This window comes from Nyctereutes procyonoides, unplaced genomic scaffold (assembly GCF_905146905.1).
Source record: "Nyctereutes procyonoides isolate TBG_1078 unplaced genomic scaffold, NYPRO_anot_genome, whole genome shotgun sequence".
In the NCBI taxonomy this organism is placed as follows: Eukaryota; Metazoa; Chordata; class Mammalia; order Carnivora; family Canidae; genus Nyctereutes; species Nyctereutes procyonoides.
In genome coordinates this window covers 13,751,010-13,775,377 of record NW_026575133.1, presented here as the reverse complement: position 1 = coordinate 13,775,377, position 24,368 = coordinate 13,751,010, and the positions used below count along the sequence as shown (strand labels likewise).

General features: G+C 43.5%; 1 protein-coding gene across 4 annotated transcripts in view; it reads left to right on the top strand.

The window, feature by feature from the left end:
• The first annotated feature begins 1,676 nt into the window (after positions 1 to 1,676).
• Positions 1,677 to 24,368, top strand: part of XPNPEP1 (X-prolyl aminopeptidase 1) — a 54,982-nt gene continuing 32,290 nt past the window's right edge. For 2 of the 4 annotated variants that reach the window (XM_055299812.1, XM_055299815.1), the window contains exons 1-3: positions 1,677 to 1,800; positions 10,413 to 10,501; positions 18,549 to 18,673. In XM_055299812.1, coding sequence (XP_055155787.1) covers positions 1,769 to 1,800; positions 10,413 to 10,501; positions 18,549 to 18,673 — 246 coding nt within the window. In that variant the 5' untranslated portion in view covers positions 1,677 to 1,768. Of the gene's footprint in view, positions 1,895 to 10,412; positions 10,502 to 17,686; positions 17,798 to 18,548; positions 18,674 to 24,368 lie in introns of those variants that run through there. The other 2 variants (XM_055299813.1, XM_055299814.1) reach the window with 2 other exon arrangements.

Below are 24,368 nucleotides of genomic sequence, written 5' to 3'. Positions count from 1 at the left end.
GTCTCTTCTTGGCTCTATAAATTTGGGGATATGGAACAGCCGTCTGCTGCTTTCCAAGGTGTCACATCTTTTAGTTCTTTCAGACTTTTTCTATGGGGCCTAATTTAGCTTGTCTAAAATGCTTATTCAATAATAACCAGAACTTCAAGTTCTTGCAGGCTGCAGAAACTATTTGGTACAGGTGTATTAGGCCTTCACCAAGGTCAAAGCAAGAAGTGTAGATCACCTTTAAAAATGCGGTCACTTTCACTTAGCAAATATTTCCTAAGTGCTGATTCTGTGCCAGGTGCTGTTCTAAGCACCAGGGTCCCTTACCCTTGAGAACTGTACATTCTAAGGACATTAATTCCTGCAGAATATATGCAGTGAGAACCTACCACATGGCAGGAATTGTTCACCATTGAACAACACAGACACAATCCTTGCACTGATGGCTATTTCGTGTGTGTGTGTGTGTGTGTGTGTGTGTGTGTTTAAGAGGGGATAGAATACAATACACACAAGTAAATTTTTATTATAGTAAAAGGCAATAAGCACTATAAAAAAAACAGCACGGTAAGGGGGATTAGGAGTGACAGTGGGATTAGCAAAGACTTGAAGGCAAGGTGAGAGAAAGGTAAGGAAGAGAGCCCTAATAGTTGGGGGAAGAGCAAGTCCGAAGGCCCTGGGGCATGAGTGTGCCTAGTTTTTTTCAAGGACAGCAAGGAGGCTAGTTTAGCTGGAGTGGAGTGAGCAAGGTAAGAATAGAAGAAGTGAGGTTAGGGGCAGATCAAGCAGAGCTTTTGGCTTGAGTGACATGAGGAACCATCAGAAAGCGCTAAGCAGAGGAGCAACATGATCTCAGACTTCAAAGGACTGACCCAGCTGCGGTGTTGAGGCCACAGCGTGCAGGTGCCAGGTGGCAGCAGGGAGGTCAGTGTAATCAATCACAGAAGTGCACCAGACCAGAGAGGGACAGATGGGGGTGGTGAGAGGGGTCGGATTAGGGATTTATTTTAAAAACGGGTCCACACGGTTTTCTGACCGGCTGGATGTGATGTTGGAACCAAGAGGGCTGGGATGACTCCAGGATTTTGGCCTGAGCATCCCGAAAGAATGGAGTAGCCACTGGCTGAGGTGGTCAAGACTGGTGGAGCACAGTTTTTTTTTTTTTTTTTTTTTTGATGCTTTGGGCCAAGAGCGTGGTTCAGACGTGTTAAGTCTGAGGGGCCTGTCAGCTCTCCAAGCGGGTGGCCCGCTGGATTCTGAGGTTGTTTGGAGACGTGATTCTGGGGGCATCTCTAGAGCCTCGCCCAAGTACTATCACGACCGGACCGGCTTCCTCTCCTCTGTCCTCCCGACGGCTGGAGCCTCCCTGGGGGGCAGCTCTTCGCGCCTCAGCCCCCTCCCGCCGGCAAAGCCCCTCTTTCTTCTCTTGGGCGAACACCGAGAAAAATCCACAGGAACGACGCCGCGCTGCAGGCCCAGGGGCTAAGCCTGCAGCGGTGCAAGCGCAGACCCGCCCCCGCCGCCCGCGGAGCCCCGGGCGGGCGTGGCCTGCGGGCGGGCGTGGCCTGCGGGCGGGCGTGGCCTGCGGGCGGGCGAGGCCTGCGGGTGGGCGTGGCCGGCGGTGGGCGGGGCGCGGCGCGAGCGCACGCCACAGGAGGGGGCGTGGCCGCTGGGCTCGCGCGCTCGCAGCGTGCGCGCCGGCCTTTCTGCTTCCTGCGCTCCACGGGGTGATCAGCTGGTGTGCGCTGCCCTGACGTGGGCCGGGGCACGTCACCGCCGAATGGCAGCCTCCAGAAAGGCACCGCGAGTAAGGTGAGGGACCTGCCCGGGAGCCGGCATCTGGGCAGGGCGCGGGCCCCGGGGCCCGGGCGCGCACGTTGCAGCCCCGGAGGGCAGGACCTAGAGGGTGAGCAGCCGCCGGCGGCGCGTCGCGGTCTGGAGGAGGCCGCGGCGTGCGGGAGCCCCCCGAGCGGGAGCAGCGGGAGGGAGTCGTGCAGCCGGGCAGGTTCCGGGCCGTTTCTGGAGGGCCGCGGGCGCCCTCGGGCAGCCGGATAGCGGCCCGTGGACGCCTGTGCCCGCGGAGCTGCGGCGCTCGGCCCGAGGGGCGGCGGCCGTGGCCCGCCTCCTCCCCAGGCCTGGCAGGAAGGCCCCCGCTCTTGCAGGAAGTTGGCCCCTGCAGGCGCCTCCGGGGGTCCTGGGAACGGGTGAGCCCCTGCCCTCGCCCCTCCTCCCGTGGACTGTAATCTTGAGGTTACAGCCCTGACAGTAGGGACACCAGCAGCTCGCCTTACTCGTTTGCCACCGCCAGGAGGATAGGCACCTGCGGCCCGTCCCCATCAAATGGTTTCAGCGGCTGTGTAAGGGGATACTGTGCCATAGCCTCTAGGAAGATCCCGCCAGGAACGCGCCCTGGGCTCTCCCTGGGCTCTCCCTGGGCGCAGGGAGCTGGGAAGGATAAACTCCTGGTCTCAGACACATTTCAGCCTATGCATCCCCCCCGCCCGCCTAGGGTATGCTTATTACAGCAGCTAACAAAGTGGGAGACAGAGAAATGCTGGGAGATCACAAAGGCCGGAAGCAAAGATCCCTGGCGTTCCACACGGGATCAGGGATCAGCCGTCCTCAGCTCAGTGGGACTTGATGACTACCCTTGGCAGGATGGCCAGGCTCACTTGCTGAACACAGACCATGGCTTGTATTAGTGATTGTGAGTGGACAGATCCCAAGCTGACCTTGACCTGGCCTTGGCCTTGCTGTGTCATGTTTGGGATGGGTAGAGAACCAGACCTATCTTGTGGAAGGATGGGGGGAGGTGTGGCCATCCTGGTGTGGAAGGAGTTGCCCCCTGTGTTAAGTGCTGGAAATGGGGTTAGGCAAGTGGATAAGGATGACTTAGATCCTAGGCACATCCGTGGACCAAGAGTAGGTTTATAGAATCACAGTATTTTTGGGGGGCAGGAGGGTCTTTGAGCATCTGCTGGCAGAGCTTCCTTGTCACACACAGAAGGCAGCTGAGGGACCGGCAAGCCTTTTGCCCCAGGCCCTTCCCCTTGTGGCAGAATTTGAGGGCTATTCAGTGTATGCATGAGAACTTCTTGCAGTTCAGGTAAAATGGACTTAGGTAAAAAGGGGTTGAGCTGGCCTCTAGTGCAGTGAGTCCAGGAGACCAACCGTGGCATCATCTTGGCCTCTCTTTGGCTCTGATTTCCTAACTGTTGGCTTCGTTCTCAGGCCGCCTTTCTCCTTATGGGAGGTATGCCCGTTCTGTGCTGGCAGCCCCAGCAGAAATAGAGCCCTCTTTCCTAATGGTTGGAGCGCAAACCCCAGATCTGATTTCCAGGGGGCTGATTTGACCGTATGTTTATTCCTGAACCAGTTGTGTGGCCCCAGGGATAGATTGTCCAGGCCTGGGTCCCAGAACTTGGTGGGTGAGGGGATGAGATTCATCCCAACTCTGTAGGCTGAAAGAGACGGGACGGTCTCAGATAGAAACCATTGTGCTTTGACCAAAAGAGGGAGGGATGGATTTGGGGTAGGAAAAGACCACGTTTCCCACTACATACACTAAAACTTGTTTCAGTCTACTCTTATCTGAACTCCTGAGGTGTGATTGAGCAACTCGGTGCTTGTTTTGCCCCATCCTGCGTGTGATAGACACATATGATTCTCACTGTGGACTGAGGGTCAGGGTGCCGGTAAGCACGCCCCTGCTGGGATTTCTTTATTTTAAAGAAAAGAGAAAGAAGAGAGAGGGAGAAAGATGTGCCCTGCCTACCTGATGCAAAGATCAAGCAGGCAGTTCTCTGCACACTTCCTTCCCCTTACCCACCTCATGATGTTGAGAAGGTGTAGGCGGAAGAAGTCCTGGGAAGGGGAAGAGCGCTGTGCTGGATGTTGGGAGGCCTTGACTGTGGTTCTAGACTACCCCTGTCACCACCCAGCTGTGAGGCTTTGAGCGAGTCCTTTGATCTCTGTTCCTCAGTTTGTCTAGAGGAGGGAGCTGAGTTGGTACCTGAGGTACCTTGTATCTCTAACATCTCATGGTAGCCCTGCTGCAGCTGCGAGGCCTGAGAACGTGTCTGTCCAAGTTAAGTGAAGGATGGCTGGATCTTTTTTTTAAGATTTTATTTATTTATTCATGAGAGACAGAGACAGAGGCAGAAGGAAAAGCAGGCTCCATGCAGGGAGCCGGATGCAGGATTCTTACCCTGGGACCGCAGGATCGTGCCCTGAGCCAAAGGCCCACTCTCAACCGCTGAGCCACCCAGGCATCCCTAGGGTGGCTGGATCTTGGATTCAGAGATCAGGGTATCACAGGAGCAGAAAAACTGTCATGTTTAACTGCTTCACGTTTAGCTTCCTTCATGATCCTGACAGGAGGGTGGAGGTAGTGATGCTAAGGGAGAGAGCTTTACTTCAAATTCTCCATGAGCATCACCTGTCAGACCTGATTTCTTATTATGGCTTTGCAGCTGAGGTATGTGGCCTGTGGCAAGTTATCTTTGTTCTCTTTGAAAGTGAACGAATAGAGCTACTTCTGAATAACTTCCCTCCAACTCTCTTGTCCTGTATCCTCATTAGTCACGGGGACCAGTTAACTGCCAAATGTATAGAGAAACCAACTTCCTTGGCTCACCGTCTTGTAAAGGTGAAAATATGAAGTCAAGGGAAACCAGCAACTTGCCTGGTGACCATGCGACATGGATCTCTACCCAAAAACAAGAGGTTACTTTGTAAAATATTTTAACAACTTTATTGAGATAGAATTCATGTACCACACAATTCACCTTTTAAAAACGTATATTTCGGGATCCCTGGGTGGCGCAGCGGTTTGGCGCCTGCCTTTGGCCCAGGGCGCGATCCTGGAGACCAGGGATCGAATCCCACGTCGGGCTCCCGGTGCATGGAGCCTGCTTCTCCCTCTGCCTGTGTCTCTGCCTCTCTCTCTCTCTCTCTGTGACTGTCATAAAAAAAAAAAATAAATAAAAACGTACATTTCAGTGGTTTTTAGAATATTCTCAAGAGTTGTACAGCCATCACTACAGTGTTTTGGGACTTTATCTCCCTGCCAGAAGAAACCATGTACATGTTAGCGGGCATTCCTCATTTCCCTCAGCTTCACCCTAGCTTTAGGCAATTGCCAGTCTACCTTCTGTGTCTATGGATTTGCATCTTCTGGACATTGCATATAGATTAATACAGGGACGCCTGGGTGGCTCAGAGGTTAAGCGTCTGCCTTCGGCTCAGGGCGTGACCCTGGAGTCCCAGGATTGAGTCCCACATCGGGCTCCCTGCATGGAGCCTGCGCCTGCTTCTCCCTCTGCCTGTGTTTTTCCCTGTCTCTCTCCGTGTCTCTCATGAATAAATAAACAAAATCTTTAAAAAAATAGATTAATGCAATATATGGTCTTCTGTGACTGGCTTTTTTCACTCAACATAAAATGTTTTCAGAGTGTACTATGTTGCAGCACGTTATCAGTACTTGACTCCTTTTAATTGCCAAATAATATTGCATTGTATGGATAGACCACTGATTTATCCATTCTTTGGTTGATGGACGTTTGGGTTGTTTCTGTGTTTTGGATATTAGGAATATGCTGCTATGAACATTTGTATACAAGTTTTTATGTGGACTTTTGTCTTCAGTTTCCCACACCTAGGATTGCAATTGCTGGGTCATAGGATAACTCTTTATTTAACTTCTTGGAGAATGCTGGACTGTTTTCCAAAGTCACTACACCATTTTGTATTCCCACCAGCAATGTCTGAGGGTTCCAGTTTTTCCATATCCTTACCCATACTTGTTATTATCTATTTTTTTTATTATAACTTTCCTAGTGAATGTGAAATTATATCTCACTGTGGTTTGGATTTGCATTTCCCTAATGGATAAAGATGTTGAAAATCTTTTCATGTGCTCATGAGCTATTTGTATATCCTCTTTGTAGAAATGTCTGTTCAGAAACCCTTGACCATTTTAAAATTGGGTAGTCTTTTTATTGTTGAGTTGTAATTGTTCTTTATATACTCTGGATGTTAGACTCTTGTTAGATATGAGTTGCAAATATTTTCTCTCGTTTCATAAGTTGTCTTTTTACTTTCTTGATGGTATCCTTTGAAGTACAGAAGTCTTTAATAATGAAGTCCAGTGTATCTATTTTCTTTAGTTGCTTATGCTTTTTTTTGCTTATGTTTTTTGATGTCATATTGAAGAAATCATTGCCTGCTCCAGGGTCAGGCAGATTTCTGTCTATGTATTCTAGGAAAACATTTATGTCTATGATCTATTTTGAGTTAATTTTTTTTAAAGATTTTATTTATTCATGAAAGACACAGACAAAGAAAGGCAGAGACGTAGGCAGAGAGAGAAGCAGGCTCCAGGAAGGGAGCCTGATGTGGGACTCGATCCTGAGACTGCGGATCACGCCCTGAGCCAGGGGCAGGTGCTCAACCACTGAGCCACCCAGGCGTCCCTTGAGTTAATTTTTATATATGGTGTGAGGGTAGAGGTTCACCTTCATTCTTTTGCATATGGATATCTAGTTGTCCCAGCATTATTTGTTGAAGAGACTATTTTTTCCTCCATTGAATAGTTTTGGCACCATGTCAAAAATTGACAGTAAATGTGAGGGTTAATTTTTTTTATTATTATTTTTTAAAATATTTTATTTATTTATTCATGAGAGATACAGAGAGAGAAAGGCAGAGACACAGGCAGAGGGAGAAGCAGGCTCCATGCAGGGAGCCCGATGCGGGACTTGATCCCGGGTCTCCAGGATCACACCCTGGGCCGAAGGCAGGCGCTCAACCGCTGAGCCACCCAGGGATCCCCGTGAGGGTTTATTTCTGAACTAATTCCATTTCATTGATATATAAGTCTGTCCTTTTGCTAATACCACACTGTCTTGATTAGTATATTTTATTAGTTTTGACCTCGGAAGGATGAATCCTCCAACTTTGTTCTTTTTCAATATTGATTTGGCTTCCTGGATTGCATTCTCATATGAATTTCAGGATCTCTTTGTCAATTTCTGCATACAAACTAGCTGAATTTTTTTTTTTTTAAAGATTTTATCCATTCATTCATGAGAGACACAGAGACAGAAGCCGAGACATAGGCAGAGGGAGAAGCAAGCCCCTGTGGGGAGCCTGATGTGGGACTCAATCCCGGATCCCAGGATCACGCCCTGAGCTCAGGGCAGACCTTCAACCACTGAGCCACCCAGGTGTCCCCAGAGTATAAGTTTGACATCTATTTTGTTAAATTTATTCCTAGATACTTCCTTTGATACTTTTGTAAATGAGCTTTTCTTTTTTTTTATTTTTTTCTTTTTTTTAAAGATTTTATTTATTTATTCATGAGAGACAGAGAGAGAGAGAGAGGCAGAGACACAGGCAGAGGGAGAAGCAGGCTCCATGCAGGGAGCCCGACATGGGACTCGATCCCAGGTCTCTAGGATCACGCCCTGGGCTGAAGGCGGCGCTAAACCGCTGAGCCACCTGGGCTGCCCAAATGAACTTTGCTTAATTTCATTTTTGGATTGTTCATTTTAAGTATATAGAAAGAAATTTATTATTGTATATTAATTTTGTAGCCTTCAGTCTTGATGAGTTTGTTCTAACTTTTTGGGTAGATTCTTTAGGATTTTCTATTTGAAGATAAAATGCCCTTTGCAAGTAGATATAATTTTACTTTTTCTTTTTTTAAGATCTTATTTATTTATTCATCAGAGACACAAAGAGAGGCAGAGAGAGGGGCAGAAACAGGTGAAGTAGGCTCCATGCAAGGAGCCCAACGTGGGACTCTATCCTAGGACAGCGGGATCACACCCTGAGCCGAAGGCAGATACTCAACCACTGAGCCACCCAGACGTCCCTTTACTTCTTTTCTAATCTAGATGCTTTCTATGTCAATTTTTGCCTAATTGCCCTGGATAGAACCTTTAGTACAATGTTGACTTAAAATAGAAATATTGGACATCTCTGTTCTTGATCTTACGGGAGAAACATTCAGCTTTTTTATATTAAAGATGATATTAGCTGTGAATTTTTGTAATATTTTTGATCAAGTTGAAGAATTTCTTTTCTTCCCTTTAATGAGTACTATAATCATGAAGAGGTGTTAGATCTTGTCAAAATGCTTTTTCTGTGTCTATTGGGGTAGTCATGTAGTTTTTATTCTTTATTCTGTTGATATTATGTATTACATTAATTTTTTTTACATTAATTTTTATATGTTGAATCAGTCTTTCATTCCTAGGATAAAGCCCATTTGGTGATGATGTATGATCCTTTTTATATGTTACTGGATTCAGTTTTGCTAGTATTTTCTTAAGGATATTTGCACTTCTATTTATAAGAAATATTGGTATGTTTTACTTTTTAATGAAAGAATATATGATTCTCTCAATAAAGAATATCTCATTCTGTCCAACAAAATTAAAGTAGAACATTTCATTCTGCCCAACACAATTAAATTCTCCGAGAACAGGTCTGGAGTGATTGGTGAAAATGTCTGGTCTTCTGGTTCTGGCTGTGTCATAGACTGAGCTAATGCGGGCTCTTTTCCCTTTACTAACATATAAAAATGTGGTAAAATTATAACAAAATTACTTTTAACTTCATAACTGAGTAAAATCCAAACTCTTTGTATAACCAGTAAGAGGCTCCTTGTTGCCTCTCAGATCTTATCTCCTAACCACTTACCTCCTCATCTGCCAGCACACACAACCACACTGGCCTTCTTGCTTTCTCTGATGTATACCAGGCATACTCCTGCCTTAGGACCTTTGTACTTACTATTCCCCTTTTCTAGAATGTTCCTTTCTTAGACATTCACATGACTTGATTTTTAGGACTCTGCTAAAATATCAGCTATTAGCAAAGAGACCTTGCCTAGAAAACCCGTATAAAATCACCTTTCACCTTACCTCCCTGACGCTCTTCCTCTTGCTCTGCTTTGCTTCTTTTCATAGAATGCATACCCCCTGATAGAATATATTCTTGTTTTGTATCTTTTGCCTCTCTTCCTGGATTCTCCTCTTTTCAGCATCCTCTAGCCCCTACCACACACCCTTCTAAAACTCCTGAGATCAGTGATGATGTCTGTTTTGTTCACTGTTGTGTATAGAATGCCTGGATTATATAGGAGAGTCTCGATGAATATTTGTTGACTGAATGGACTTGAAAAAGAGAAATCCGGGCAGCCTGGGTGGCTCAGTGGTTTAGCACTTGCCTTTGGCCTAGGGCATGATCCTGGAGTCCCGGGATCGAGTCCCACATCAGGCTCCCTGCATGGAGTCTGCTTCTCCCTCTGCCTGTGTCTCTGCCTCTTTCTCTCTGGATCTCTCATGAATAAATAAATAAAATATAAAAAAAAAAAAAAGAAAAGAAAGAGAGAAATCCTCAGGTGCCAAAAATTTAGAGGAACTTAAAGCTTGAATGGTAGCTAGTAAGCTGAGCCTGAGGAGGTTATTAGACTCTATAGGCCTTCATACCTGGGGTCCAGGGCATCAGACTATCCTGTATGCTGATTGGAGACCTGTGTGTAAATCTTCTATCGAAGAAAGTAAAGTGGAAATTAGTCTCATAAGCAAACAACAGTGACAGTAGTGCTCACACAATCTAGGGCATGTCTGATTTTCATAGATGAAGTAGTCTCAACTGAAGATAAGCTCTTTTTTCTTTAAAGATTTAATTTATTTATTCATGAGAATACACAGAGGGGAGAGAGAGAGAGAGAGAGAGAGAGAGAGAGGCAGAGACACAGGCAGAGGGAGAAGCAGGCTCCATGCAGGGAGCCTGACATGGGATTCGATCCTGGGTCTCCAGGATCAGGCCCTGGGCCATAGGCGGCACTAAACCGCTGAGCCACCAGGGCTGCCCTGAAGATAAGCTCTTAATAAAAGATTACAAAACACACAAGGAATAACTTACTAAGAGGGAGCCAGCAGACCCAGCAAATTGAAGATTAACCATCCCCAGACCTTCTAATGGAAAGTCTGAAATGAATTATAAAATAAAGGCCCCAAATAATTAAAGCTGAGAGAAAGAATAGAAACCATAGTGAAAGAATGAGACACCATGAAGAAAGAGCAGTCAAATTTAAAGAGAACCAAACAGAATTTATACATGTAAAAAAAAACAGTCATTGCAAACAAAATCTTTTTAGACTACTTAGGAGATTAGACATAGCTGAAGAGAATTCAGGAATTAGAGGTTAGATATGAGAAGGTTTGCCTGCCATGGTGCTGTTGTAGTTGCAAGTTTAATCTGAAACTTTTACTTATTTCGTTATGATACCGGGGTGAGAGTCCTTCTGACTCACGAAGGAAAATTGCTAAGTCAAGTAGATATCCTCTAACTAAGCTTTGCCACGTTTCCTATGGTCAAAGTCTGCAATATCTGTTCTTTCTCTTCTTAAGGGCGAATCACCAGGATTTTCAGCTGAGAAATTTAAGAATAATTGAGCCTAACGAAGTGACACACTCAGGAGACCCAGGTGTGGAAACAGGTAATAATTTTGCCTATTAATTAGATGGGATGTCTGAAAAGAATTTTAGGTCCCTGTACCCTAATCCCAAGTTGGGAGAGAAGAGAGGGTAAAGGATTAATAATTGCTCATGGCTGGGACTGAGGGGACAGAAATCTGGAAATTAAAAACCATTTTATCCTTTGGGTTCTGGGTAGTTGGTTACTGTTTTTGTATATATTTACCACTTTTTTAAGGTAATAAGAGAATTATAATTTTCATATTTCCTATTTTTGGTGATTAAGTGGTAGTGGTAGAGGAGTCGATAGGTTATTATTGAAAATACCCTATTCTAGGGTCTAGAGGTGCCTGGGTGTCTCAGTTGGTTAAGTGTCTGACTCTTGATTTTGGCTCAGGTCATGATCTTAGGGTCGTGAGATGGAGCCCTGCATCAGACTCCAGACTCTCTCTCTTCTTTTCCTCCCTCTGCCCACCCCCACCCTATGCCCCTCCCCCCAAAAGCACTATTCTAGTTTTTCCTGTCTCTAACATAAACTTTTATTACTACCTTAGAGATTGGCTTTCAATTTTTGTCATAAGATTTTGAAATGAGAAAATTTTATAGTATATTACTCTGCTATGTAAATTATGCATTCAGGAAAATCTTTTTGGGAAAAATTTCTGGAACCATACTCTCTTCCCAGAACTGGTTAGTTGTGTTGTTGGGTTGCCAGAAACTTGAATTCTGAAAAGTGGTATATTACTATATTTCTATCCCTTGAAAGCTAGTGCTTTTCTTTGGGGTACCCAGGAGCATTTACTTTTAGTCAACTGGAAAACTCGATTATCTGAAGTTCATAAACCATAGAAGAGCAGTGTTATAATTGCATGCAATTAGGTTCCTTTTCTTTAAAAATATGGATACATATATCCAACATATTTTAGACCATATTAGGAGGGAGGAGAAGAGGAAGGAAAAAGGAAAGGAAACAGTGATAGAATTATCAAATGTAGAGTTTAAAGAGAACTTCTCTTTAGTATGTCTGAAGAAATAGAAGTTTGGGGACCATCAGTTGTCTGAGGTTGCAGATCCTGTGGAAACTGGAATCCACTTGTTTCGATTCTGTTGGTCTTGGAATACTTTAAGAGAGCGTAGCAGAGCGTTCTCCAGATAATATGGTATAATAGTGCACAGACTTGGGAGTTAGATAGATACTAGGTCCTGGTGCCTGATGATTGAGTTGAATGGGGCAAGTATTTAACTCTTTTCCTTTATCTGTAAAATGGGAATACTGAAACCTCCCTTGGAAGGGTTATTTTGAGAACCATTTAAGTATGTAAAGCCCTTGGTCCTCCCTCAGCAATGAGACAGAGAAACAAACCACTGCCTCTAAAGCTATTGATGCTGGAAGAGCAGCCTGGTATCTATGTGTGTGTTAAGATGCTGAAATTGGAGTAAACCAACCCCTTCTATTCTTACAAAAAGGCATGTAAGAAACCCAGCTGGTGCTTCAGATATAGATTCAAATAATATTTCTTGAGCTTTTATAATGTACCCAATGCTGTGCATGGTACTTTCACACATGTTGTGAAGTTGACTTCTCCTACCCACCCAGTGAGGTAAATACGGTGTGCCTTTCATATACTTCTAAGCAATGAAAAGTTTTGTTTATGGTAAAGGCTCAAGGTTTCAGAATCTATTTCTAAAAGCAGGCCCACATATGCAAGAGACTTTTACATGAGTCATTCTCTTTAAAGCATGATTTAAAAATACCTGGCAGCGTATGGGCTAATGTTACATCATGGACTAGGCTTGTTGCTCTTGGCTTCCTACTTCCCAGCACACCCTGATTAACTCTTGGCTGCTTCTAAATTTCTCAAAGTGATAGAATGCGGAATGAGCAGATGCTGTTAATATGACGTCTTCTAATATCCTAGCTTCTTTCACTGAAGATTCATTGCTGTTGATTATATTGAGTCTGGAAAGATCATGACATGAATTTGGGACATTCACTCAGCCATCCTTGAGTGAGTATCCATATGTGTTAGGTGGTGGGCTTAATACATGGATTCAGGAATGATGATGACATGTCCCTAGTTTAAGGAGAAGCAATATGCACACCTGTTGCACTATTTATCACATTGCTTTCAGGGTTAGTTAATTGTGTATCTACCTCTATTAATTGTACACACATAACATTTACTATGTGCCAAGCACTGTTTTTAAGGCCTTTGTATATAGTAACCTATTTAATCCTTGTAAGATTTTTCATCTCTTCTGTCTTGGTTGCTTTTTCAGCCACTGCCACCTCCATGGCTCGATCTTGTAATGGTGTCAGCTTTGTCCCCTCCTCAGCTAGCGGCTGATCCATTCAGTCTCTTTCATGGCCTGTTGGTGCTTGTGGCTACAGCTGTCCAAGCCACCTTGGCACATTGTCACCACCTCCGTGAAGCTGCCTCCATGGCCACAGCTCGTTGCTTTGTCTTCTTCACCTTTACTGTGGCTGCCACTGCTGCTTACCATGTCCTAACTGCAGGTTGTAGTATTGGGACACATATCAAACACAAAGATATCTTTGTGACAAAGAAGTGGCTGCCTCTGACCCAGGACACCAACCAAATGCGAAGGGCGTGAAGGAGGAGGAGGAGGAGGGGGGCGGGGGCAGCAGTTATGGCAGGTGGCATTTTTTAGGGAAGTGTGAAATTCTGTAGTAGAGTAACCCTGCAGTGCTGATGATTCTGAGGAGGACAGTGGAGCGGGAAAAGGAGATGATGAGGCAGGAGATGGTGATGAAGGCCAGGATGTGCTGGTGAGGAGGCAGGTTATGGTGCCTAGGAACCAAAGGAGGCCTTTGACCAATTCCATTTCATCTTTGATGGTTTTTAGTTTGTAGTTGAGGATTTTGTGCTTGCCATTGGTTCTGTTGACTTTGTCAATGAAGTCAGTGACCAATAATGTTGATACACACTATAGTCAGAGCTGTAAACACCCAGTAGTGCCATCAAAATCCTTAAATCAGCATATGCCCAAATAGAAACCAAATTCTATAAGGAAATTAATGATCTTGACAGAAAATACATCGGCTTCTATCATGTATTTGCTCTTTAAAATTCTAGACTAATTTAAATTATTAAAAGTCCCTCAGGTACTTCTGTTTTGCAGCCAAGGTTGAAATACTGCTCCAAAGGAAGTCTACTTTTTGGCTTGGCTGTTTTTAATGATAACTTGCTCAGAAATACAATTTAAAACCCCTGAAAAATTCATAATAAAGTTTCAGATGCTGGCAAGCTTACAAAGTCACTATAGGCTTTATTTTGAACCCAGTCGGAGGTATTGACATATAAACTTAGTTTGGATCAGATCATGGTGATCTCTCTTTCTTAGATGAGAAATTACAGGTTCAGTAGATTAGACAAAAGGAAAGGATGCTCCTCTGTATTCATAATTAGCTCTAATGCAAGGAACGTAGGCCTGTTTAAATTGTGAATAGGACCATTTCCAGTGACTCTAAGTACTCTCCTTTGGAGACTCAGATGGAGCTCTGAGGCTGGTGGTTGAAGCTACCCTTGGAAAATGAGAATGAGGCACTTTTTCAGTGAGTCCTAAGATCAGTATGATGCCTCATAAGGGAGTCTGTTGGATGTAACCATAATGATGGAGACTTCTGTAGCTCCAGATGCTGGCAATGATGGAGAAGAAGCAGATGGAAATGTTAAAGAAAAAGAAACTTAGAAAGATCCGTACCTAGCCAAGTTCAAGCTATAGGGTGTCAGTCCTGGAAGATATAATGGCCCCAGTGTAACTCTTCATTACTTACAGCTTTGTATGCTAGGATATTTTTGGTTAAAATATTTTTTATTTGTTTTAAAAAATGAGTTGGCAAAATCTGAAACTCTGGCAGCACTAAAATGCTGGTGAGGAAGTAGAACATTGGGAACGTTCATTTGTTAATGGCAGGAATACAAATGGTCAACCACTTAGGAAGACAGTTTGGCAGTTTCTTATAAAACTAAATATATCCTTACCTTATGATCCAGGAGTCATGCTCCTTGGTATTTACCCAAAGGAGCTGGAAACTTATGTCCACACAAAAACCTGTACACGGATGTTTATAGCAGCTTGGTACATAATGGCCAAAACTTGGAAGTAACCAAGATGACCTTCAGTAAATGAATGTATAAATAAACTGGTCCATCCAGGCAATGGAATATTATTTATCCCTAAAAGAAATGAGCTATCAAACCATGAAAAGACCCAAAAGAACCTTAAGTACATATTGCTTCGTGAAAGAAGCCAATCTGCAAAGGCTGTGTATTCTAGGATTCCAGCCTATTTGACTTGCAAAACTATGAAGACAATAAACAGATGAGTCACTTTCAGGGGTTGAGGGCCAGTGAGGGGAGGGCTAAATAGACTGAGCAGAGGGGATTTTTAAGGCAATGAAAACTTTCTTTTTAAAATTTTTTTATTTTATTTTTTTATTTATTTATGATAGACATAGAGAGAGAGAGAGAGAGAGAGGGGCAGGCAGAGACAGGAAGAGGGATAAGCAGGCTCCATAGTGGTAACCTGATGCGGGACTTGATCCCCGGACTCCAGGATCGCGCCCTGGGCCAAAGGCAGGCACTAAACTGCTGAGCCACCCAGGGATCCCCGGGCAATGAAAATTCTTGTTATTTTGTGTGATATTGTAATATTGGATACATGACATTATGCATTTGTCAAAAACTATAGGATGAAAAAAAAAAAAACAAAAACTATAGGATGTACCACACCAAGAGTGATTCTTATACAAACAATGGATTTAAGGGGATAATAATGTATCAGTGAGGGTTCATCAGGAGCAACAAATGTACCACTCTGGTGAGGGATCTTTTAAAAAATTTTATTTTTTTCAAGTTTATATATATATATATATATATATATATATATATATTTATTTATTTATTTATAGATTTAATTTATTTATTCATGACAGACACAGAGAGAGTGAGAGAGAGACAGAGGCAGAGGCAGAGGAAGAAGCAGGCTCCATGCAGGGAGCCTGACGTGGGACTCCATTCCGGGTCTCCTGGATCACGCCCTGGGCAGAAGGCAGGCGCTAAACCACTGAGCCACCGGGGCTACCCTCGTTTTTAGTTAAATTCCAGTTAGTTAACATATAGTGTGATATTAGTTTCAGGTGTACAGTTTAGTGATTCAACACAGAACACTGGGTGCTCATCACAAGTGCCCTCCTTTTTTTTTTTTTTTTTTTAAAGATTTTATTGGGATCCCTGGGTGGCGCAGCGGTTTGGCGCCTGCCTTTGGCCCAGGGCGCGATCCTGGAGACCTGGAATCGAATCCCACGTCAGGCTCCCGGTGCATGGAGCCTGCTTGTCCCTCTGCCTGTGTCTCTGCCTCTCTCTCTCTCTCTCTCTCTCTCTCTGTATGACTATCATAAATAAATAAATAAATAAATAAATTTTAAAAAAAATAAAAGATTTTATTAATTTATTCATGAGAGACACAGAGAAGGAAGCAGAGACACAGGCAGAGGGAGAAACAGGCTCTCTGTGGGGAGCCCAATGGGGGACTCAATTCCAGAACCCCGGGATCACACCTTGAGCCAAAGGCAGACACTCAACCACTGAGCCAGCCAGGTGCTGCCACAAGTGCCCTCTTTTTTTTTTTTTTACGAGTGCCCTCTTTAATCCCCAGAAGCCATCCTTTCACCCATCTTTTCTATAGTTGAGTCTATTTCTTGGTTTTCCTCTCCTTACTCCCTCCCCTCATGTTTATTTCTTAAATTCCACATCTGAGGAAAATCATATGGTATTTGCCTTTCTCTGGCTTATTTCACTCAGCATAATGCTCTCTAGTTCCATTGGCAGTGGCCTTGATTGTGGGGCGGGGGGTGAGGGGGAGGATGTTTGTATGTTGGGAGGAAGGAGGTATAGAGGAACTCTTTTCTGCTCAATTTTGCTGTGAATCTATAATTCTTCTAAAAAAATAAAATCTATTTAAAAATGAGCTGGAAAAACTCATTATTCTACTTGAATTCTAATAGTATAGTTTTGTGTCACTATATGGGATTAGGAAAATATGGTTGCTGTTTTATAATTGGCTTTTTGTGAAGTTGTTTTGTTATAACTCATGGGACTATAGTTAGATATAGTCCTTATCTAGTCAGATCTATAGTTACTATACAGTATGGTTTATCAGAACTGTTACACTGATACCAATATATTTTTTTAAATAAATTAATTTTTATTGGTGTTCAATTTACCAACATACAGAATAATACCCAGTGCTCATCCCGTCAAGTGTCCCCCTCAGTGCCCGTCACCCATTCACCCCCACTCCCCCGCCCTCCTCCCCTTCCACCATCCCTAGTTCGTTTCCCAGAGTTAGGAGTATTTATGTTCTGTCTCCCTTTCTGGTATTTCCCACACATTTCTTCTCCCTTCCCTTATATTCCCTTTCACTATTATTCATATTCCCCAAATGAATGAGAACATACACTGTTTGTCCTTCTCCGATTGACTTACTTCACTCAGCATAATACCCTCCAGTTCCATCCACGTTGAAGCAAATGGTGGGTATTTGTCGTTTCTAATGGCTGAGTAATATTCCATTGTATACATAAACCACATCTTCTTTATCCATTCATCTTTCCATGGGCACCGAGGCTCCTTCCACAGTTTGGCTACTGTGGACATTGCTGCTAGAAACATCGGGGTGCAGGTGTCCCGGCGTTTCATTGCATCTGAATCTTTGATACCAATATTTTTTGAGAAAAGATTTTCTTTTAAAGATTTTATTTGTGAGAGACACAGAGAGAAGGCAGAGACATAGTCAGAGGGAGAAGCAGGCTCCATGGAGGGAGCCTGATGTGGAACTTGATCCCGGGACTCCAGGATCCCACCCTGAGCTGAAGGCAGACGCTCAACCTCTGAGCCCCCCTGGTATCCTGAGAAAAGATTTTTTTGAAGAACTAACTAAAGTGATTTGAAAGTCTGCTTGCATCATCTGTGCCTTTATCACATCGATAGTCGATGCAATGCTCTGAGTACCTAGAAATTAGTAAAATTTTAAGAATTCTAGTAAGACCACATTTAACATTTTCTTTTTAATGATTTTCATATTTCTGTTTCTATTTTGTATTTTCTTGAGCTGGTGACTCTGTCCCAAAAAACTCTAGTTTTATTGGGATAGACTCCTAGGGATCCCTGTGATTTTTTCAGGGCTCAGTTTGGAAACCTTGGATCTACTCTGCTCTCACCATATTTTAGAGAGGTGAACCCAGACCACTGAGGCCTGTCCCCTTCTCCTTGACGTTGCACACCCAATTGATAGTAAGTATTCACTAGAGCACATGACTTAGACTCTTGACTTGTAGTGGTCTGACCTTTCTATTCTTCATCTATAGTTGGCTATTTAACTGAAACATAAAACATACTTCTTTTAATGCAGTCAAACTTAAACAGTAAGATACCAGAAAAAGAAAATAAAAATCCCCCTGTCCAAAGGTAACCATTCATTAACACTGGGGTGACTGGCCTTCTAGAAACTTCTCTGTGGATATACACATACGGAATTTTAAATAAGAACGATCTATACATATTTTGTAATCTGTTTTCAGTCTTTGCAAGTGAAATACAGGTCTGTATAATTTTTTTTTTTTTTGGTCTGTGTACCTTTTAATGATTTTAGTAGTGTACTATTATATGTATTATAGTTTATTTACCTAGTTATGTATTTTCCTCCACTTTTTTAAAAAAAACTACAAAGATAAACAGGTATCTTTGTGCATTTATATATCTCTTTGTAATATAGTCCTGGAAGTGAAAGGGTTAACTGATCAATTTGGAAATGAGTATTAGTAGCTCAACTTACTTGCCGCAAATGGCTGTTTGGAAGTGGTATATAAAACTATAAACTTGAGAGTTTTAGGGACCTTTGGTTTTGGTCTGGTGGTGAGGTGGTCAGTTTGAAGATGCAGCTGGGGTGAGGCAGCTGGCAGGTATGTCTCTAGGGCTCTCTTTGAGCTAGTCATGAGTTGCATAGAGCGGGCTGGTTTTGGAACTAACTCTCCTGTTTTTGCAGACGGCAGGATGGCTCCAAAGGTAACCTCAGAGTTGCTTCGGCAGCTGCGACAAGCCATGAGGAACACAGAGTATGTGACAGAACCGATCCAGGCCTACATTATCCCATCGGGAGATGCCCACCAGGTACTGAGTGGAGATAGGCCGGTGATGGACCTCATCAGCCTCTACTCTGTTTTCATTCTTCTCCCTCATCCCCAGCGTGTTTGTAGGATTCTAGTTGTCAGTCTATAGCTGAGCATGTCCTCCAAGACTTAGCACAGGGACCTGTGTCTAGTAGGCTCTCCTGAAAGCTTGTGGATTTGTCCCTGGCTCCATTATTTCCAGTGAATGCACTCAGTTTTCAATAACTTGTGGAAGCGTTAGTGGACAAATGAAGGGGCAGAGGTCTGGGCCTTTCTGTTGCTGACACACTTTACCCCATCTCTTTTGCCACACCCTTTCTTTATAAGAATTGCCTGTCCTGCCTCCCTTCTCCCCATCCAGACTATCCCTCCCATCCCTCTGACATGGCTGGAAGAACAGCCAGAAAGTAGTCATGATCTGTACCCCAGCAGATTTTAGGGATAATTTTGAATACTACCTTCTCCTCTCCTTCCTCCCCAACCATTACCTTTGATGGAAGCAACTCAGTAAGTGCCCTTTACCTCTGAGAACACTAGTGATCTAAATATGGGAGGAGTTGGGTTTAGAGAGGTGGAGACTGCATGTGATGGGGCTGAAGGGCAGAAGGGTGGAAGGATTCTAATATCTACTCTTTTAGGTCATTGAGTCAGCAAGTGTTTAAGTGCCTATACCATGGTCATGGGACTGCAGGTTTACAAAGGGATGTGACAGTATACAAAATACTGTTCAGAGGGATGAGACAATATACAAAGTATTATTCTTCCATAGACTCATCTATACATATATATTTTTTATAGCCTTTGCTTATATGCAAGGCACTGCCGTAGGTATGGTACATGACACAAAGATGAGAATGGTCCTGTTTTCAAGAAGCATACAGTTGAGTACTGGAGTAGAGACATGTCTGTATTCAAGGTGGAACGTGGAAGTGCCATCAAGAAAATCTGGACAAAACACTGTGGAAGTTTGAGGGTGAAAGGGAAGGTGACAGATGGCTTCAAGAGCAGGGAAGGCATTTGAACTGGATTTTGAAGAATGGGTAGAATTGGATAAATAGAGGAAGGGGAAAGGATTCTAGGTGGGAAGATTAGTAGGAGCAAAGGCAGAGAAGCGGGGAAGGTTGGAGTACTTTGAAGAAACAACATGGCAAATTCCCATGGCAAAAGCCCAAGGAGGGCATAAGCAATGGTGGGAAATACAGCTGGTGCTCTAGGATCCATTAGTTATAGGTTGCAGAAACTGCCTTGAGGTCCTTTGAAAAATAAAAAGACTTTATAAAGGTTTATGCAGAGCCACTGCTTTGGCAGAACTCTAGCTTATGAGTGGTGGTCTCTGGACTTGTGGAATGTCAGGACCTCAGATGGAGTGTCTCATGGAAACTGAGGGCAGGAATGCAGGAGGCCAAGAACAACTGGGATGGGAGGGTTTCAGTTCTTGCCATAGATCAGTTTCTCCCTTTCTTAGGCAACAAGGTAGATGATAAATAGGGGTCCATCTGACAGTTCCCACGTTTATATCTTGATCTTTTACTTTGAAGATACCAGATTGAGCTAGAACCTTAATCCCAAATCTAGAGTCCTGAGTGAGAACTTTAAAAAAAATTTTTTATTAGAGTTCAATTTGCCAACATATAGCATAACACCCAGTGCTCATTCTGCCAAGTGCCCCCCTCAGTGCCCATCACCCAGCTGAGTGAGAACTTTATTAGCATAGTAACTTGGTGTATTTTGTATTTTCTTGAGCTGGTGACTCTGTCCCAAAAAACTCTAGTGTGTGTGTGTGCACGCATTTGTGGGATGGCATGTAGTGTAGATATGACTGATGAGGGTCTACCATGATGGAGGGGAAACGTGTAAGAGTATTACTTTAAGTTGAACAAGTTCCCCAAAATGTCAACTTGAACTGGCCTCTTTTCTGTCCCTCCCCAAAGGTGCCAGACTGCATGGTTGTGACAATATCAGGCCAGTGTTAATCTGGGATAGCAGGAATATTGGACCCCTGCCTGGAAACATAAGATTTCCTGGCCTCAGGAGCAAAGGAAACGCTGAAATGAATAACCAAAGGGATTGGATAATTTGAGGCAACAGCGTGTAGTTAGTATACTTTGATGTTTAGAGCCTTATTCCCCCAATAGTATTCCATAGTATTTCTATTGTGTCTCATAAGATGTTCTGGATAAAGTGTATTCAGTGGTCAAGAAAATAGTAAATGAGCTGAGCAGTTTCTTTTTATTGTTACGGTAAGGAAGCTTAACATTAACTGTCATCGCAGCTATTTTTAAGTGTACAGTACAATAGTGTTAACTATGTGCACATTGTTGTGTAATAGGTCTCTGAAACTTTTCCATCTTGCAGAACTGAAACTCTGTACTCATTGAACAACTCCCACCCTCGCCTCCCCTTTTAGATTTTTATTTATTTATTAGAGAGAGAGAGCAAACACAGAGGGAGATGGAGAAGTAGACTCCCCGCTGAGCAGAGAGCCCGAAGCGGGGCTCAATCCTAGGACCTGAGATCCAAAGGTGGATGCTTAACTAACTGAGCCATCCAGGTGCCTGTCTAGTTTCTATTTCTAAGAGTTTGACTACTTTATATACTTCATATAAGTGGAATCATACAATATTATCTTTTTGCGACTGGCTTATTTCACTTAGCATAATGTCTTTAAGGTTCATCTATGGTGTAGCATATGACAGGATTTCCTTTTTAAAGGCCAAATGATAATCCATTGTGTGCATATACCACATTTTTTTTTTTATATGCCACATTAAAAAAAAAATCTGTTCATGTGTTGATGAACATTTTAGGTTGCTTCTAGCTCTTGGCTCTTGTGAATAATGCTGTAGGGTGTATAAATGTCTCTTCGAGATCCTGTTTTCAGTTCTTTTGGATATATACCCAGAAGTGGAATTGTTGGATCATACAGTAATTCTATTTTTTTTAAAAGTAAACTCTACCCCCAATGTGGGGCTCGAACTAAGGACCCCAAGGTCTAGTGTCATGCTCTATAGACTGAGCCAGCCAGGTGCTCCAGTAATTCTATTTTTATTTTATTTTATTTTTTATTTTTTATTTTTTATTTTTTATTATTTTTTTAAAGATTTTATTTATTTATTCATGAAAGACAGAGAGAGAGACAGAAAGAGACAGAGACTCAGGCAGAGGGAAAAGCACGCTCCATGCAGGGAGCTTGACATGGGACTCGATGATGCCCTGGGCTGAAGGCAGCGCTAAACCACTGAACCACCCAGGCTGCCCCAATAATTCTATTTTTAATTTTTTGAGGAACCTTCATACTACTTTCTATGGTGGCTGTACCATTTTACCTTTTCACCAGCAGTGTACAAAGGTTCGAATTTCTCCACATACTTGCCAATACTGTTATTTTCTTTTTCTTCTTTTTTCCCCAATAATGGAATCCTAACAGATATGAGGTAATATCACATTGTGTTTTTAATCCTCCATTTTCATGATGATTAGTGATATTGAGCATTTTTTTTTAAAGATTTTATTTATTTACTAAAGACACAGAGAGAGAGAGAGAGAGAGGCAGAGACACAGGCAGAGGGAGAAGCAGGCTCCATGTAGGGAGCCTGATGTGGGACTTAATCCCGGGTCTCCAGGATCACGCCCTGGGCTGAAGGCAGCGCTAAACCGCTAAGCCACCGGGGCTGCCCCTGAGCATCTTTTCATATGCTTGTTGGCCATCTGTACAGCTCTTGGAGAAATGTCTGTTGAAGTCCTTTGCCCGTTTGAATGTTTTTTTTAACTGTAGGACTTTTCAGGGCTTTCAGTATGCAAATGTGCACTGTGCAACTCTAAGGAGAGGATGAAGTATTTATTCAGCATTTTCTAGACTTAAATGGAATTGGAATTCCATGGAATTCCCACAGTCATCTCAGGGGGTAGGGTAGGCTCAGGGAGGGACTCAGTGTTCCATGGAATCCCTTGGTCCATTAATCCATAACAGCACTTTTCATGCTATGATGGATCTTACTTGCTTCTCAAACAGGTGAGAGGAAAGGGAGATCCTTGTGTAGAGAGGAGAAGCCACCAAAGACTAGGGTTCTGCATGTAAAAGTGGACGAAGGGGGAGGTGAGAGAGTGTGAGATATGAGTATAGGAGAAATAGAAGATCTGGTTAGAGCGGGAGTTGGTGGCATGTGAGGAAGCAATGGTGGAGGAGTACATTACCGTTAGCTTTAGTAGGCAGTGGGGAGGTAGGGGGGAGTTGGGTGCAAGTTTAGGGCAGGGGTTTATAACAATTCTTCCATTCACTTCTGTTCTTTAGAATAGATGAACAAGATTCGCTACCTTCGTAGGAACCAAAGTTTCATCTTGCCTAAGGACTGGATGAATGAGTAATTCAGCCAACTCAGCCTGGGCCAGAGTCATGGTAGGAGGTGTAGGTAACAGGCACCCCAGCATTTAAGAAGGGCAGACTCTAGCCTTGTTCCTGAGGAAATCCTTTTTCCCCCTGCCTGGGCCTCCTCTGATGGGTCTTTCTTGCCTCCTGTCAGTTCAGGCTTTAGCCTTTGGACTTGGGCTTCGTACCACATGGATTCTGTGCTGATGCACCAGTGATGTTTTTCATTTTCTGCCTTTCAGGCATCAGGCAGTTGCCCTGGACTGATTGGATTGCAGCTGTTTTATCTCAATGTTGAGCAGGATGGTGGTTCCTGAGGTGGGAGCACATTATATGGCAACTGGTGTGGGATCTTCTGTAAGTCCCTGTATGGGTCTGGTTTCTCCATAGAGACCAAACAAATAGGATGTATAGAGATACCTATTTATGGAGAGACATCCTGAGGGATGGGCTCCCACATTAGCTCCCCTGGTTCTCAGAACTTCGAGTTTGAACTGGAACTACACCCCCAGCGTTCTTGGTTCTCTAGCTTGCAGATGGCACCAGTGGTGTATGTCCCTGTCTGAGTTAAAGGCCTGAGAACCAGGAATGCTGATGTCTGAGGGCAGAAGAAGACAATATCTCCGCTTAAATAAGAGAGCAAATTTGACTTTCCTCCATACTTTTGTTTTGTTCAGACTTTTAATGACTTGGATGCCGATCACATTGGGGTGGCAATCATCAGCCAGTAGCTGATTCAAATGTTGTCTCTTCCAGAAACCAACTCATAGACATAGTCAGAAATAATGTTTTACCAGCTAGCTATATGGGGATGCCTTATCCCAGAAGGTGGCCCACAAATTTCACTATCCCTGTCCCCTAGCACACTGCTGTCTGAAATTGGGTCTCTCTTCTGAGAGGGTCGTAGAGCCTGTTGTAGAGTCCCAGCCAAAGACTCCTTACAGCTCTGCCTCGTTTGTGAGCCTTCACCTCTAGGGGAGGCCTTGTTGTAGGAAAGACTGGACCATGAATGTTATTTGAATTAAATGTTGAAAGTTCCTGGTTAAGGGTGCGTTGGCATTTCAGTTTGTCTTCTACCTGGAGTTAGGATACAATGTATGTGTTTACTAGTAGGAGATGTCCTTGTAGCCAAGTTTTATTCTTGGTTCTGGGTGCTGTCTGTGAGCCTTCTTTTCTTTTCTTTTCTTTTTTTTCTTTTGTTCATTTTAAAGCTATTTTTGGTCCAATATCTTGATTTGAGCCTAATCCGTCCAAAGCAGTTCCTTGTTAAACTGGGGGAATGACAATGAGAGTGGCTGAATCACAGGTGATATTACAGGCTCTCCCCAGC